The sequence below is a fragment of the Strongylocentrotus purpuratus genome, unplaced genomic scaffold, assembly GCF_000002235.5.
Source record: "Strongylocentrotus purpuratus isolate Spur 01 unplaced genomic scaffold, Spur_5.0 spur5_scaffold_18, whole genome shotgun sequence".
Taxonomy (NCBI): domain Eukaryota; kingdom Metazoa; phylum Echinodermata; class Echinoidea; order Camarodonta; family Strongylocentrotidae; genus Strongylocentrotus; species Strongylocentrotus purpuratus.
Genome location: NW_022145603.1, coordinates 16,908,844 through 16,925,166, shown reverse-complemented (window position 1 = coordinate 16,925,166; position 16,323 = coordinate 16,908,844). Strand labels below are relative to the sequence as shown.

The window sequence follows — 16,323 nt, the reverse complement described above, 5'->3', positions numbered from 1 at the left end:
AGAAAATAAAGAAGGGCATAAGGAAAGATGGCTAAAGAAGATAAAATTAGGAGAAAATAAAGAAATATATAATGAAAATTAGAAAAGAGATGTTGAAAGAAGGAGAAAAATAAAGAATAATATCAGCCGAAAGTATATAGAACAAAGGTGATAATAGTGAAAAACATGAGGAAAGATGGAAAGGAAACATGGAAAGGAAACATTGAGAATTGATTGATTGATTGATTTTATTCGTCAAGTATAGTACATTGAATGCTTACATAAAGCAAAGAGAAACGAGAAGATACATTGACAGGATAACCCATGAAAGCCGGAAAAGGCTTATTTCCAACGGGGTCCTATAAAGTACGTGTACAGTACGGCATGAGAATAAAATATCACAACTAATAACTACTATGAATATTACGAATAAATAATATAACATAAACAACAACAAAAATTTCTAGAACTTATAGCAAACAATGATCTACGGTATATTATGCAAGATTAAACTTAAAAACATGCGCTACACATAAAGAACTGTGATTTAAGATAACTGATATTACTGTTCTTGAAGGGATTCATGCTTTAGGTATTGTTTTAATACACTTTTAAAGTGTGAAAAATTCTTAACTATTTTGACATGTTTTGGGAGAGAATTCCAAAATTGGATACCATTAAAATAAAAAGAGTTTCCAATTTGTCCTTTTCGCTTGGGTAAAACAAAATTAAAATGACTATTTCTTGTATCGTATCCATGGATATTTGAGACACGAGTAAAATTATTAGTAATATAATGATCTACATCTGAGTAGTATATTTTATGGACATGGTGTAACACGAGTTGTTTAGACCTTTGACCTACATAGAGTATACCTGCTTCTTCAAGTTCATTTTTCCCGACGTGTGTTCTTAGGCCTAAGCAATTAATAAATCTTACCATCTTATTCTGAATTATTCTTAACTTTTTCTTATCCATCTTGCCCAGACTACTGTACCAAGCAGCATTAGCATAATCAAATAAACATTGTATCAAAGCAAAACACAAAATACGTCTCGACTTCATGTTCATACAAGTTTGGTATCTAATACAAGAAGATAAAGAAGTTAATTGGACCAAACTTTGATTGGTCATGTTGCTGCATAATAACCTAAAAAGGGCGACTTGAAATAATCGCACTGTCACAAGTATTTTAGTTTTTCTGCATAAATATAATCATTACCTTGAAACATAAATGTTAGATGGCTTATGTATTGAACCAAATCATTAATAGGCAAGCTTGCCCAGTACCTCTTTGATCAAACGACACGGCGAATTTTTAAGAACACTAAAAGAAAATACACTGAAAAACGGCTGCTCAGAGTGCCGGGCGCATTCACGATACTGCATGTGGCAAGCTGTTCCGAAATTGGGTGGTGGAGTAACGCCTTTAACAGAGGCTATATTTGTCGACCTTACCCGACTTTCAAATGGAGAATCTCACTTTTCGGTGAACGGGGACCGAAATACCCCACTTGCGTGTCTGGTATTACAGACCGCTTTCTTTCCCGATATCTTCGCGTACACCAAGCTTCGTGAGAATGAGCAATCTCAGAATCTGGATGAATGTTGTCCTTGTAGTGTGAGGTTCATGAGTAATTATTGTTATAAACTACGACATATAGTATGGATGATAATGTTTGTCAAGTTTATTGCGGACTATGTCATCCTCATAAAAGTATTAGATCAAGTAAAAAGGCTTCAATTAAAATAGTTAAACATGACCAGAAATCATTTTGATGTTCAGATATTTTTGACGCACTTCTCGTCATGATATTGAATTTATAACATACAACGAAACGAGGACATCATAATCATAAAGACGTTCGTTGTGCAGATATGTATTTGCTTATTAATACATACAGTGACAAAAAGAATAATGCGCTATAATCATGAGCAAAAAACCAAGAGGTTTCGGAGAAAGGTAAAAAATCATCCGAGCAGTCAATTAGGCAATTCTTCAACAATCTTTAGTATCAAAAAGTGAAAAGGTTTAACTGTCGTGATAAAAATGAGCTTGTCATAGAGATTTATTATACAAGTGAGCATCGAAATGTTTCTTTAACGAACTGCTATAAAATTTTGAAACCAAATACACTTGTGCTGAAATTTCATATCCTCAGTATCGAGAAGCATAATGTTCCATTATGGTTGCATCAACTATTGTAAAATAGATTAAGTCCTTCGATGTCTTGTAATGCCCTAATTACTCGGCTAATTATTATCTTTCTAAAGGATTGTAGATTTGAGAGTTTCTGTTTCTTTCATGTTACATGCAATGGACATTCAATCATCACGGCTTGATGTGTTGTGGGGAAATAAATATTGTATCCTATACGTATACAGATCATATTAAATTGAATAAAAGTTTGATGAAATTCGATTCTTATCTTGCCAGAATCATCATTTTTTTAAATACCGTATTTATAACGAATTCCAAGAAATATGCCGTCTGCCCAAACAACCACCCCCCCCCCCCCTATTTCAAATTTGACATCTGAGCCCCGGCCACTCCCTATTTTCAAATCCTTGATCTGCCGTTTCGGGGGGGGGGGGGGGGCAAGAAATAGGCAAAGAAAGTTGAGTAGACCTTGAGATTACGCACGGAATAAATGTAACGAAAACAATATTTACAACATTCTATTCTTGCTTTAATACCTCAAAAATATTTAACGGTCAAACCAACAAAATGTATGTTTTCCCGGCCTTTCCTTATAGGCCTAGGCCTACACCATTTTTCTAAACGCGTTCGAGTTTATTTCGTCTATGCGAAAATTTGGTGGCGGAGTAACGCCTTTAACAGAGGCTATATTTGTCGACCTTACCCGACTTTCAAATGGAGAATCTCACTTTTCGGTGAACGGGGACCGAAATACCCCACTTGCGTGTCTGGTATTACAGACCGCTTTCTTTCCCGATATCTTCGCGTACACCAAGCTTCGTGAGAATGAGCAATCTCAGAATCTGGATGAATGTTGTCCTTGTAGTGTAAGGTCATGAGTAATTATTGTTATAAACTACGACATATAGTATGGATGATAATGTTTGTCAAGTTTATTGCGGACTATGTCATCCTCATAAAAGTATTAGATCAAGTAAAAAGGCTTCAATTAAAATAGTTAAACATGACCAGAAATCTTTTGATGTTAAGATATTTTTGACGCACTTCTCGTCATGATATTGAATTTATAACATACAACGAAACGAGGACATCATAATCATAAAGACGTTCGTTGTGCAGATATGTATTTGCTTATTAATACATACAGTGACAAAAAGAATAATGCGCTATAATCATGAGCAAAAAACCAAGAGGTTTCGGAGAAAGGTAAAAAATCATCCGAGCAGTCAATTAGGCAATTCTTCAACAATCTTTACTAGTATCAAAAAGTGAAAAGGTTTAACTGTCGTGATAAAAATGAGCTTGTCATAGAGATTTATTATACAAGTGAGCATCGAAATGTTTCTTTAACGAACTGCTATAAAATTTTGAAACCAAATACACTTGTGCTGAAATTTCATATCCTCAGTATCGAGAAGCATAATGTTCCATTATGGTTGCATCAACTATTGTAAAATAGATTAAGTCCTTCGATGTCTTGTAATGCCCTAATTACTCGGCTAATTATTATCTTTCTAAAGGATTGTAGATTTGAGAGTTTCTGTTTCTTTCATGTTACATGCAATGGACATTCAATCATCACGGCTTGATGTGTTGTGGGGAAATAAATATTGTATCCTATACGTATACAGATCATATTAAATTGAATAAAAGTTTGATGAAATTCAATTCTTATCTTGCCAGAATCATCATTTTTTTAAATACCGTATTTATAACGAATTCCAAGAAATATGCCGTCTGCCCAAACAACCACCCCCCCCCCTACCCCTATTTTCAAATCCTTGATCTGCCGTTTGGGGGGGGGGGGCAAGAAATAGGCAAAGAAAGTTGAGTAGACCTTGAGATTACGCACGGAATAAATGTAACGAAAACAATATTTACAACATTCTATTCTTGCTTTAATACCTCAAAAATATTTAACGGTCAAACCAACAAAATGTATGTTTTCCCGGCCTTTCCTTATAGGCCTAGGCCTACACCATTTTTCTAAACGCGTTCGAGTTTATTTCGTCTATGCGAATAAATTTGGTGGCGGAGTAACGCCTTTAACAGAGGCTATATTTGTCGACCTTACCCGACTTTCAAATGGAGAATCTCACTTTTCGGTGAACGGGGACCGAAATACCCCACTTGCGTGTCTGGTATTACAGACCGCTTTCTTTCCCGATATCTTCGCGTACACCAAGCTTCGTGAGAATGAGCAATCTCAGAATCTGGATGAATGTTGTCCTTGTAGTGTAAGGTCATGAGTAATTATTGTTATAAACTACGACATATAGTATGGATGATAATGTTTGTCAAGTTTATTGCGGACTATGTCATCCTCATAAAAGTATTAGATCAAGTAAAAAGGCTTCAATTAAAATAGTTAAACATGACCAGAAATCATTTCGATGTTAAGATATTTTTGACAATTTTAGACAATATCATATTTAATTGTGTCCATGTACTATATCGAACTAGACAATTATGATGAAACTTGAAAGGAACATAATTATAACCAGGAAGTTCCTGATATAACTATGCTTATAAAGTGAAGCAAGGAAGATGAAACTGGCATCTCCCATGTATACCGGTAGCTATGAGAATGGACATAATCCGAACTTATTATGAGACTGCGAATAAGACTAGAACATCATGGAGGAGTTCCAAGCAGTACTTATCAAGGTTGGGCTGGCGATGTCCTGACAAAGTTTGTTTATACTGCAGATTAGGGACTCTAACTCTCTCTTGCTCTGTGGTGAGCTTACCACCAAAATGCACCCCACTTTCGGGTCCAAAGTGGGGTGAAGTTTAAATGGACTGTTTTCGTCATGGTATCCTCACTCTGCTCGGTCTCGTGTACTCCATATAAGAGAAGGTTTTGCTTTCTATTGTAAATCTCTAGTGACAACATTTTGTCCTGCATTTTTTGTATCTCTTCCTTCATTTTTGCTTTTAGAATTGGCAGCTCGGTCGTTTCAATATCGTGCAGTTTGTTAGAGTTAAATTCAACACTTTGTTCCAAATTCGTTAGTTTGTCACTGAGTCCACTCACTTCTTGTGTTAGCGTATCGATTTTGCCACACATCATAGATGCGAGGTCTTGAATTGACTTTTGAATGTCACTGTTCGTTGGGTGCTCAGACTGGGGCTGGGGCAAAGCGGGAAATGCCTTGCCCGAGTTGTCTGGCAGGCTGTGGGTGGTATCTCGGTTACGTGTCCGCGGCCGGGTGGTGACTCCAGCTACACCAGTAGCCATTTTGAATTCGTGTGAAGTAGGATCAGTTTAAGTGGTATAATCGGTTGAACAACAATTAATTTCCACTTTCTCAATAATGACAGCGCATAAGGAAACCAGGTCGGAATAGTTCGCGTTGAAATAAATCACATTTTAGAACAGGCGGTGGTCAAATAAAAAAAACCCGGAAGAGCTGAAAGCTAATGCACGTCCGTACTCATTGCAGGCTAACTCGGCTTATATTCATATTATCAATTCCTAGATAACTCCATGAGAATGGTCAAATAAATAAGAAACTTCTGTTAAAAAAAGACCCCCAAAAGCCAAAATTAAGACAACATTCTAGAGATGTTGCAATTTACAGCACTTTTTCGCACTTCAGTAGATAGCAAGAAGCCAGCAACTCTAAACTTATCTAGTCAAGTCTGTTTTCCTACAGTGGATGATCAAATAAATAAAAGAAGCAATAACTTAGACCCTGGACATGACTTTGCACCTATGACTGGGCCACACATTAAAGGGGAAGTCCACCGAGATTTGGTTTTACTGCACGATAGAATTTATAAAGAATCTAATGGTTTTTAAATTTACCTGATGGGTTGTGTAGTATACGTCATGTCCAGCAAAGTCCCATATTCTTAGTGAGACCGCTTCTCCTCTACCGCTTTCTGTACTGTCTGTTCCCATCTCCTGTGGAATGAAGAAAGTGAGTAGACATCTACATGAACCTTCATCATTTTAACCGTCCCTACTGCCCAGTTCTTTACTTCGCATCAGCTCTCTTTTCCTTTCTCTCTATATCCCTCCCCTTCTTCCGACTCATTCCCTTCTCTCCCCATCTCTACTGTCCTTCTTCCTCTTTCAACCTCTGTCTTCTTTTACTCTCTCTTAGTGCTTCCGAATTGTGTGCATGCCTTTCCCCCTTTTAATCTGTTTTCAATATTATTAATCAGGCAATGTGTAATTTTACTTCAATGTCTTTTTATCACTATTCACTAATGTCCTTGATTATTACTCTTTTTGTTGTTTATATATGACTTATTGCTTGTAACTAAAAATGTAGCATGATTTTTAGCAGAGTATAGGCAAAAAAAATCTGGTAAGCAAATAACCAATTTTGTATCCGCTATATATTCACCCTAGTGCAGCAAACAAGATTGTATAAAGTCCAACATTCCTCTGTAGGAGCTGCAAGTTTGGTTCCCTAACACGATTTGTTTTTTTCATATGGGAACCCATTCCAATCTTGTACATGTTATCCCACATAAAGATACAAGGTTCAAAATGCAAAATTTTTGGTGGACCTGTTCTTTAAGATTTTTCTCCACCAGACTTGCTAGATGATGTGGCACTCCGCCATCCTCCTCTCTAGCATTGGGCGTCTCCACATTACCAGAAACAAATTCTTCTGCAATAAAGAAGAAATATATATATTTGTAGGATGTTTACATTCACAATTAAACTACAATCGCTACTCCCCTCCCAGGTATTTAATGGGTATGGAATAATCCCCAGGGAATGGAGCATGTGCACTATCATTATACCATCTATAGGTCTACACATGCGATTATTATTATCATAATATTGTAATATAATTATAATTATGAGAATATTTCATGTAAATGACATTAAAAACACTTTAAAAGGAGTTTTAACAAGTAAATACTCATTTGTTATCTACTTGAATTGATACTTTATATCTTATGGATGATGAATTAAGGATTAAATGAGTATTAAGAAAAGAAAGAAACAACACAAACTAAAAAACAAACAAAAAAAAACAAGCAAATACACAAACCTGCTGCGTCAGGATTCAGGACTCTGCCGAGAGAAGAATCGCTGAGTGTTCCTAAACTTTCTTGATCCTGTTTACAAAATAAAGCAGTATTAAAGTGACTCTGTAAAATTGTTGAAGGTTGATGAAAACATTGCATAATTTTTGTATGAAATGTCACTTATTATAATCCTCCTACTGTACTCACCCTCTGACATGCAATTCTGCAATTTTTTCAAACCACAAAGATATCTTTGAAAGAGTCACTGTGCAACACCCTTTAACAGTAAATTCTCCCAACCAATTTTGATTTTTCCCAACCGATTTTCCTTGACAAAAAGATATAAGACATCAGGCTTTTAAGAATCTTTCAACACTTAAATGTCTGGAATGGTACATAGAGCCAATTTATTGCTTTGTGATGATTAACATTAACAAAAATCGAATTAAATTGTTATGATATAGTTGGGAGAATTAAGGAATCGATCAGATCAGTTTTTCCCAAATAGTATCATTAATAATGGTCCGTTTGCACTCAAACTTTCAGATTATCTTTAATATTGAAGTCACTATCTTAGCACCACTTTCACTCATCTGAACAATGTTACCAAGTCCCTTCAAGATTGTCATTGAGCAGCTTGCACTATTAACTGCATCATAATTAGCAACTACAAATATTTGTTTAAGTGGTTGATGACAGGGTTGATCACACTCTTTATGACTTTACACTGTCATTCTGGACTGGTGTAGAGTGAATTATTGTGTCAGTGCACGACTATTAAGAACTTGACATTTCAGATGCAAAGAGCCAACACATTTACATGTACTAGGGTTATGAAAAATGAATAGCTAGCTGATACCAGATTAAACATAAATGTGTTCGCTGCAATAAAATTTAAGTTAAAAACAGCATGATAATAAAAATCTGCTTTCTAGAAAAGTTTTATTTATACATGCTTTGTGGCTGTTTGACTTGTATATCAAAATTTAATATCATGAATGTCGCTGCTTTTTTAAATAATAAGTTGCGCATTGCCATAATCCAAATTAATTACAGAAGATTCATTTTCATTCACTCTGGTACACCTCAAGTGCTATGTACACACTAACGGACACACTAACGGACAAATTTTGTTTCCAAAATTTGGGAGCGAGCAAAGCGAGAGAGCAAACACAATGACATTTTAGAGTGGTAAAATACATAATCCAAAGTCATACATAATTGGTCACCTCGACGCACAAATAATGGTATTAGGATATTTGGGCATCTTATTGTCCAGAATCATTCTGTTTCTAAATGTTCTGGGAGAGTGAAGCGAACAGGTGTGGTAAAAAAAATGCAACTTCGATATAAAAATGCTAGATATATTCGGGCACCTCGATCGCTGTCAAAAGAGATATTCTGGCACTTTGTTGACTAATAATGTAGCTATTCAGGCACTTCACAGCCAAAAATCCTACTGTTTCAAAATGTTGCGAGTGTGGACAAAAAGAAATCTTAATTATCTTTAAAAAGTTGTTGCTTCATAAAAATACATTGCGGTTTCTCATATTTTCTCACAAACTGATGTTTATTTCATAATGGATCCAAAAGTAGATGTTTCATCAATTTTTCTCGCGGTGCCCCGGCATCCTGGTTGAGAAACGCTACTGTGGTGCATTGTAGTCTCAGACAGCCCATATAATTATCATTTTATACTTACTACTCAGGAATATTTCTTTTAAATTCATTGACTAAATTTCCGACATCATTTATCTGTTTGGAAGTTCATCGCAAATTTAACATCTCCTTCATAATCATAACTCACTACTACATTTACTTTCATAGAGATTTTAATTTGGATTAACAAGTAAGATAGCCATTTTATTCTCTCTTCATTTACCTCAATTCAGAAACAAAATACCTGTATGGACATGATTATTACCTTTGGTGGGGTCATGGTCAGTCTCTTTGCTGTTTCATCCCCTGTGAAAGTAAATCATCAAATATCATATATTACATTGTTATATAAGATTGTATGACTCAGATTCAGATTCAAATTCATTGTCCACGTCAAAAAACATAGAAATTTGTACTCCACTAGCAGGAGATAACAATGAATAACATAAGAATACATAAATGTGGACAAAACAAAAACATCAATTAGATTAACAAACAGTTAAATACATTCTGACAAAAGTAAAGACCTACCCTATGGAAGAGGAGATAGCACAGTAAGATGAGAAAAGGAATGAAGGAAGCTGAGCAAGAAAAAACAAGAGTGTAGGCGAGAAGAAGAGAGAATAACAACCGCTTTACTAAAGGTAAAAAATGTAAAAAGGCAGCGGCCTCCACTTGCAAACATATACAGATTCTGCAAGGCTCCAGCGCGAGCATGCCCCAGCGGAATCCAAAACCAATCAGGCAAGAAGCCCGGCAATGAGAAGCAGACACGTCCCTTCCATTTTCTCTGAATTAAATTTCGCGTCGGCCAGACATTTCTTCCAGATCCAGAGAAAACAAAAAAAAGGTGCCACCCTCCTACCACCAAGCCACTTGCCCGTCCAATCCAAATTCCACTAGGCTGGGCCACCCTTTCACGAGAGAGCATCGACAAGCGGAACATTGCAAAAACTTAAGCTACAGTCCCATATACGTCCCGGACCGTCCCGGACCATCCCGGACCCCATCCGGGGTGATCCGGGATTCGGTCCGTGTTGACACCGTGTTGGCACCGGGGTGGTCCTGGATGGTCCTGGATGGTCAAAAACTGCCGGGGTGGTCCGGGACGGTCCGGGACAATAGTTTGATCCGGGGTGATCCGTGTAGCCACCGTGCTGGGTCCGGGGTCATCCGTAGTGGCGCCGGGGCGGTCCGTGTTGATCCGTGGCAGTCCGGGAGTGAGTTATTGACCGCCCAGGACCATCCAGGACCATCCAGGACCATCCAGGACCACCCCGGTGCCAACCCGGTGTCAACACGGACCGAATCCCGGATCACCCCGGATGGGGTCCGGGATGGTCCGGGACGGTCCGGGACGTATATGGGACTGTAGCTTTTAAAGCATCACACTTTTTTGAACAAAACATCCCGGACCATCCCGGATCACCCCAGACCATGGTCCGGGATGGTCCGGAGTGGTCCGTGCTCGTCCGTGCTGGTCCGGCTTTATATGGGACTGGGGCTTTAGGAGGGAGTGCAGATCAGTGCCGCTGCATTTAACATATGGCGTTAAAAAACACAATTCATGTGTATGAACCTATGGGTTCTTATAAATAAGCAAGAATCCATTCGAATCCATTCACAAATTTTTACATCACATACAGTTACTGTTTAATGTTATTGTTGAACGTGTAGAAGGAATTCGGAATGAAGGACTGTATATAGCGTCAGCGAGAAGTTTTGGGAACACACAGACGAATGCCAGAACGATTGTAAATGAAACAGGAGTTAAGTGGGTGTGCAGTGTCACGCATTATTGAACTTTTAGAAGAATGCGCTTTTCATATAATGTACTAATAAGGGGGAGGTCTTTTTTAATTACTTGTTGGGCAATTATCCTTGGTTTTTCTAGCTTTTTGGTGTTTTGCTTTGAGAGATTTCCAAACATGCATGTATAAAATTGAATGTAAGAATGCTTTAAATGAGCGACTGGTAGAAGAGAATTAGAATGCTGTTATCAACTCTGAACTCCTTTAGTTTTCTCAGAAAATACAATCTTTGGCTTGCTTTACTAGCTACAATCTGTGAGTTTCTATTCCAATTTAGCTTTTTGTCAACAACTGTTCCCAAGTATTTATATTCTGGGACCTGTTCAATACAATGACCATGGATAAACAACGATTCATGTACTTGGGGTTGGGGCGTATTTAATTATTGCACAGGTGGATTCTGAAACTTTACATTTCGCTTGTGTATATTGAAAACAAAATGGGAGATTTAATCCAGAGTAATTTCAATTACATAATTTTAATGAACAAATCGATGTGCAATCCTGCCTTTGTAGCAAGTAAAAAATTACCAGATAGCTATAAATATGGTGTGATGTGATGCAACGCCTTTATTTGTATACACATCTTGACTTAATTCAATGAACAATATTTTCTTTAAAATGTATTGCTGAAAAGGAAATGTTTTGGTGAATTCTAACAACATGCTATCAATAATAAGAATGACTAGATGGATCTTCGACTACGCGCAGTTGAAAATGGTGCCCGAAAAATCTAATAAGTTCATTGGCTCTGCAAGATACATGACCCAAGTTTGGTGGTAATCCATCAATCAGTTCTTAAATTAAGGGGTCCGGTAACTAATTTGTCTCAGATTCTAAAACAAAATCCTGGAATTAGCACATGCTGCAATGTTAATTATAAACCTTTAGGTCAGTCAGGAACCCCATAACTTTTACAAGCCTGTGTGATTATCAAGATATTTATGATTGGAAATCAAAACCAAATTTTGTGTTTGCCTAACGGTTTCATAACACTACAGTCACTCAAAGATTTTTACTTTTTTGAGGCTCTTCTTGATCAGTTGGAAGCGCAATTTTTTTTAGAGCTTCAATAAAACACGTAGGGCCATGCATCTCAGACTTAACATTGTTAAACGATGCTTTTAGATAGCGTGATCACAAGCTAATTTTGCATACATAATGAGCCCTTTGACTTTGTGACCCCAAAAATCTAATCAGTTTATTGGCTCTGCAAAATACATACATGACTTGTTTGGCGGTAATCCATCAATTGGTTCTTGAGATAATGCGATCACAAGCTTTTTTTGCATACATGAGCCCTGTGACCTTTGACATTAGACCTTGTGACCCCAAAATCTAAACAGTTCATCAGCTCTGTAAGATAGATACAGGACCTAACTTTGGCGGTAATCCATCATTCGGTTCCTGAGATAATGCGATCACAAGCTTTTTTTTGCATACATGAGCCCTATATGACCTGTGACTTTGTGACCCCAAATCTAATCAGTTCATTGCATGGCCCAAGTTTGGTGGTAATCCATCAATTGGTTCTTGAGATAATGAATTCACAAGCTTTTTTGTATACATGAGCCCTGTGACCTTTGACCACGTGACCCCAAATCTAATCAGTTCATTGGCCGTGCAAGACACATACATGACCCAAGTTTGGCGGTAATCCATCATTCGGTTCTTTATATAATAATAATAATAACAACAATGAACATAAATATACATAAACAGAAATGAAGATAACGAGGTGATTGAGACCGAATGTGGCAGGTCTAGGTCTGGTCGTGACAGGTGTGTACGAGCGGGCACCTCGGAGTCGTCATCCATGCAGTGACTCATGACCAAAGAAAATGGAACCAAACCTTATACCGAGTAGTAGTGGAGTGTTAATTTGAGAGAAAACCAGGGACCAGGGGATAGGAGAATGATGAATAGCTGGCAGTAGAGTGGAACGTCCAGGGTAACAAAGCAGAACTTGATCGACCAGGCCCCGGCAATTGGAACCACATAGGGGCTCTCAGAAGTTGAATTTAAAAGGAAAGTACACAGAGAAGAGAGATGGCATTGTGGGAGGTAGAAAAGATGGGATTATCATGCTGCAGAAGGCGTAGCCCAAGGTAATCATGGCACTGATGCGGTACAGATGAGCAAAGGCGAGGTTGCACCACAGATGGAAAGGCAGGGCAATGACAGTCATGAAATCCACTTCAAAGATACTGAATGGCTGACAGAGAGGCGAAAAGACCTTCTGCAAAGCATTAAAAAGGTTCTAGAAGATATTAAGAGGCACCAGCTAAGATCGCTAAGGCAGGTTGACAGAAAGAGGCTACACGAGGCTGCTATGGAGGTGAATGAAGTCCTGAGGCATATTGAGACAACTGATATCCCCAAGACTAATAGACGTATACGAGCTCTAGCGGGGATGCCTCCCGCGACCTGGGTATTTCACAAGAGAACCTAAGGTGGAAAAAAGAGCCTCTTTGAAAGGAGAATCCAAGGAAACGTTGACTAACTAAAAAGAGGATTAAGCAAGTTAGAGAGGAAGGAAAAGAACCAGGGTAACAGAATAAAGGGCTAGCTCATATTGAGAACAAGTACAATATGAAAAGGAAGGAACGAAAGACCATCATTGAGAAGATGAAGCAGTGGGTGACGGCAAAAGCTGCCAAACTTAGAAGATAGGATCAGAGAATAAGCCAATACTGAGAAAAAAACTTATGTTCCAGTATGACCAAAAGAGGTTATATCAGGAGCTGGACGGAGTTGCTGACAACAGTGACATAACGCCAGATCACCAGTAGGTTGTCACTTCTGTAAGGGTTTCGCCTATCGCGAAATGCAAGCGATTACTGTGCGCGCAGTACAGTGTTATTCAGTCGCACTAAATTCGATGCTTTTTACATACACACTTATAAGGCTGAAATTTCGACATGAATGAGGAATTTGTACAAAACAGCCTTTTAATGGACTTTGAGGTATCCGTGCATGGATGAAGATCTCAATTAACTTAATTGTAATGAATAAATTTGACCACAAATCCTAGCAAAATAATTGATCTGGATAGTAAGTAATAGATCGTACGCGAACGCCAAGCGAAGGTACGTTTACGCTTGTTTTGATGTGGGCGCAGGTAATGTAAATCCGTCTGCAATACTATGACTACATTCAATCAGTATAGGTAATGCGGCTGCCAAGACCCGCACTTCTTGCGGATGAATTGTAACAACAGCAGAATCGCTCGATATTTCCAGCGAATCTATAGCCATGATACGATCAACTAAAAGAAATATTCTTTGATTAGTTTGAATTTTATTTTATTCATAATAATGATTTAATCACCATTAACTGTTTTTTCCACAGTGGAAGAGGTAATTTCTCTCTCTGATATGTCAAAGTGAAACTTCATTGTGCAATTGTGGTAAAACAATCGCCGGCTCCCAAATACCCATATACCGGTATGCAGGCTTACTGCACGACACAGCTGTGCCTGTGGACACAGCCGTAGTTTCACCTTCTTTTTCCCCTTTTTCAACGTTTTTGTTCACAAACAATAGTTGATTTTGTGTTTCCCTTGGGCGGTCGCTGGACCAATAAAAAAAAGCCTTGAGCATTTGACTGTCAAGTGGATTTGGCGCCTTATAAATCATATGTATTATTATTATTATACATTTTTTAGTATATCAAGATGGAAATATTAATGAGAATTAAATTACAATCGATGTTGTCTTAAATTGTATTCTAGTAAGGGACAAATAACACATAAGTTGAAGCTAATTGTCTTCCAACCTTATAGTTATGTTATACATGCACTTTACTAGATACCCGGAAGTGGCCCACAAGCCACACCTCCCTTTTCCGACGTCACAGCTTATTAAAAAAACAAGAAGTCAGTCAGTCACTCAATAGTGTCTGACAGTGAAGTCTAGAAATTAAACAAGTTTCCTTCCATATTTTGAATATTGGGACACTGCAGTGTCCTAATATTCATATCATGCTTACGGTACGCATACATTTCACGGTTAGGACAAACGTGACATTTTTCATAATTTCTTCAAAGTTCTACAGAATTTGATGTTGGCTGCAAATGAGACATAGTACCTTTAAGGAGACATACAAGCAAAACAAACAATTAACACAAACAAATTAAAGCTAACAAAAACAAAACATATACACACCTGCTTCTTTAGCATTCGGGCCTCTGCTAAGAGTAGTATCCCTGGGTGGTTCTGAACTTTCTTGATCCTGTACACAAAATAAACCAGTATTAAGCTTGTCATTGAGCAGCTTGCACTAGTCGCTTCACAATTAGCAACTAAAACTATTTTTTAAAGTGGTTGATGAGATGATCCCACTCTTTATTTGTTTACACTGTCATTCTAGACTGGTCTAGAGCATTTAATGTGTCATTGCATGATTAAATATGTACTTGACATTCCTGATGGAAACAGTCGATACATGTACAAGGGGTTATGAAAACTTTAATGGCTAATACCGAGTTAAATGTAAACTTGTGTTGCACTAATGGAAATAATGAAAATATATTATCATAAATGAAATGCATGTATGCAAAGGAAACAGCGAACTCAATGTACTGTAGTGTATTGTAGTCTAGTCTCAACCAGCCCTATAATTATCATTCTTTACTTACTACTCAGGTATATTGCTATCAAATTCATTGAGCGCAATTTCCGATATCATTTATTTGTTGGATGATCATCGTAATTTTGATTTTAAATCCCTCTGGCTGAATTTCACTTCTCCATCCTAATCATAACTCATACTACATCGACTTTTATAGAGATTTTTATTTGGATTAACAAGTACGATAGCCATTTCATTCTCTCATATTGGGTTACCTCCAATTAGAATAACAATACCTGTACAGAGATAATAATTACCTGCGGTGGGATCATCTTCAGCTTCTTTGTCATTACATCCGCAAGAGCTTTACTGTATTCATCATCTTTGAAAGTAAATCATTACAATTATTGTAATATAAGATTGTATGACTCCAGAGTAATTTAAATTAAGTGTACATGTACATGATTTTAATGAACAATTTGATGTGCAATCCTGCCGTAAATATAGCAAGTTAAAAATTACCGAATAGCTAGAAATATGTGATGTCATGCAATTCCTTCAATTGTTTTAATATACATCCTGACTAAAATATAAGTTTCTTCAAAACTTATGACTGAAAAGGATGTTTTTGGTGACATCTAACAGCATGCTATCCATAATAAGAAAGGAAACTCTGATAGAAAAAAAATCTTGTGAAAGAAATAGATTTTTAAAACATATCTGATGATACAGGAAATGGGAAGTTGTTCGAAAATACTTTGCAGTCTATTAATCAGTTTGATAGTTTTTACATATTTACATAGCAGTACAAAAAAATTGAGATATTGTTATATCATAAGGACAAATCAGTTCACTTCTTATATCTATATCACCACTGCAAGAACTATAACTTAGTGATTGCTATGTCAGGAAAGGTTTGAGACAGTATTAATGGTAATAATAACATTAATAGTAATGAAAATAATAGCAAAAAAATAATCATGATAATTACAATTATAATGATGATCATAATGACAATAAAAATGACAACATTAATAAGAACAAGAATAAAAGACATTTATAAACAAGAGCTTACAAGTTGTAACAGTAAGATATTAAAATAAAAAGATACGCTTTAAGTTTTTATTTTAAAGCGTTTTCCTTCCT

General features: G+C 37.0%; 1 protein-coding gene across 1 annotated transcript in view; it reads right to left on the bottom strand.

The window, feature by feature from the left end:
- LOC105444431 overlaps window positions 1–16,323 on the bottom strand; it is a 51,456-nt gene that overhangs the window by 21,012 nt on the left and 14,121 nt on the right. The window contains exons 5-10 of the mRNA XM_030988804.1: window positions 15,495–15,559; window positions 14,772–14,838; window positions 9,061–9,101; window positions 7,160–7,226; window positions 6,666–6,769; window positions 5,953–6,051 (exon numbers count right to left, since the gene is read on the bottom strand). Coding sequence (XP_030844664.1) covers window positions 5,953–6,051; window positions 6,666–6,769; window positions 7,160–7,226; window positions 9,061–9,101; window positions 14,772–14,838; window positions 15,495–15,559 — 443 coding nt within the window. The remainder of the gene's footprint in view (window positions 1–5,952; window positions 6,052–6,665; window positions 6,770–7,159; window positions 7,227–9,060; window positions 9,102–14,771; window positions 14,839–15,494; window positions 15,560–16,323) is intronic.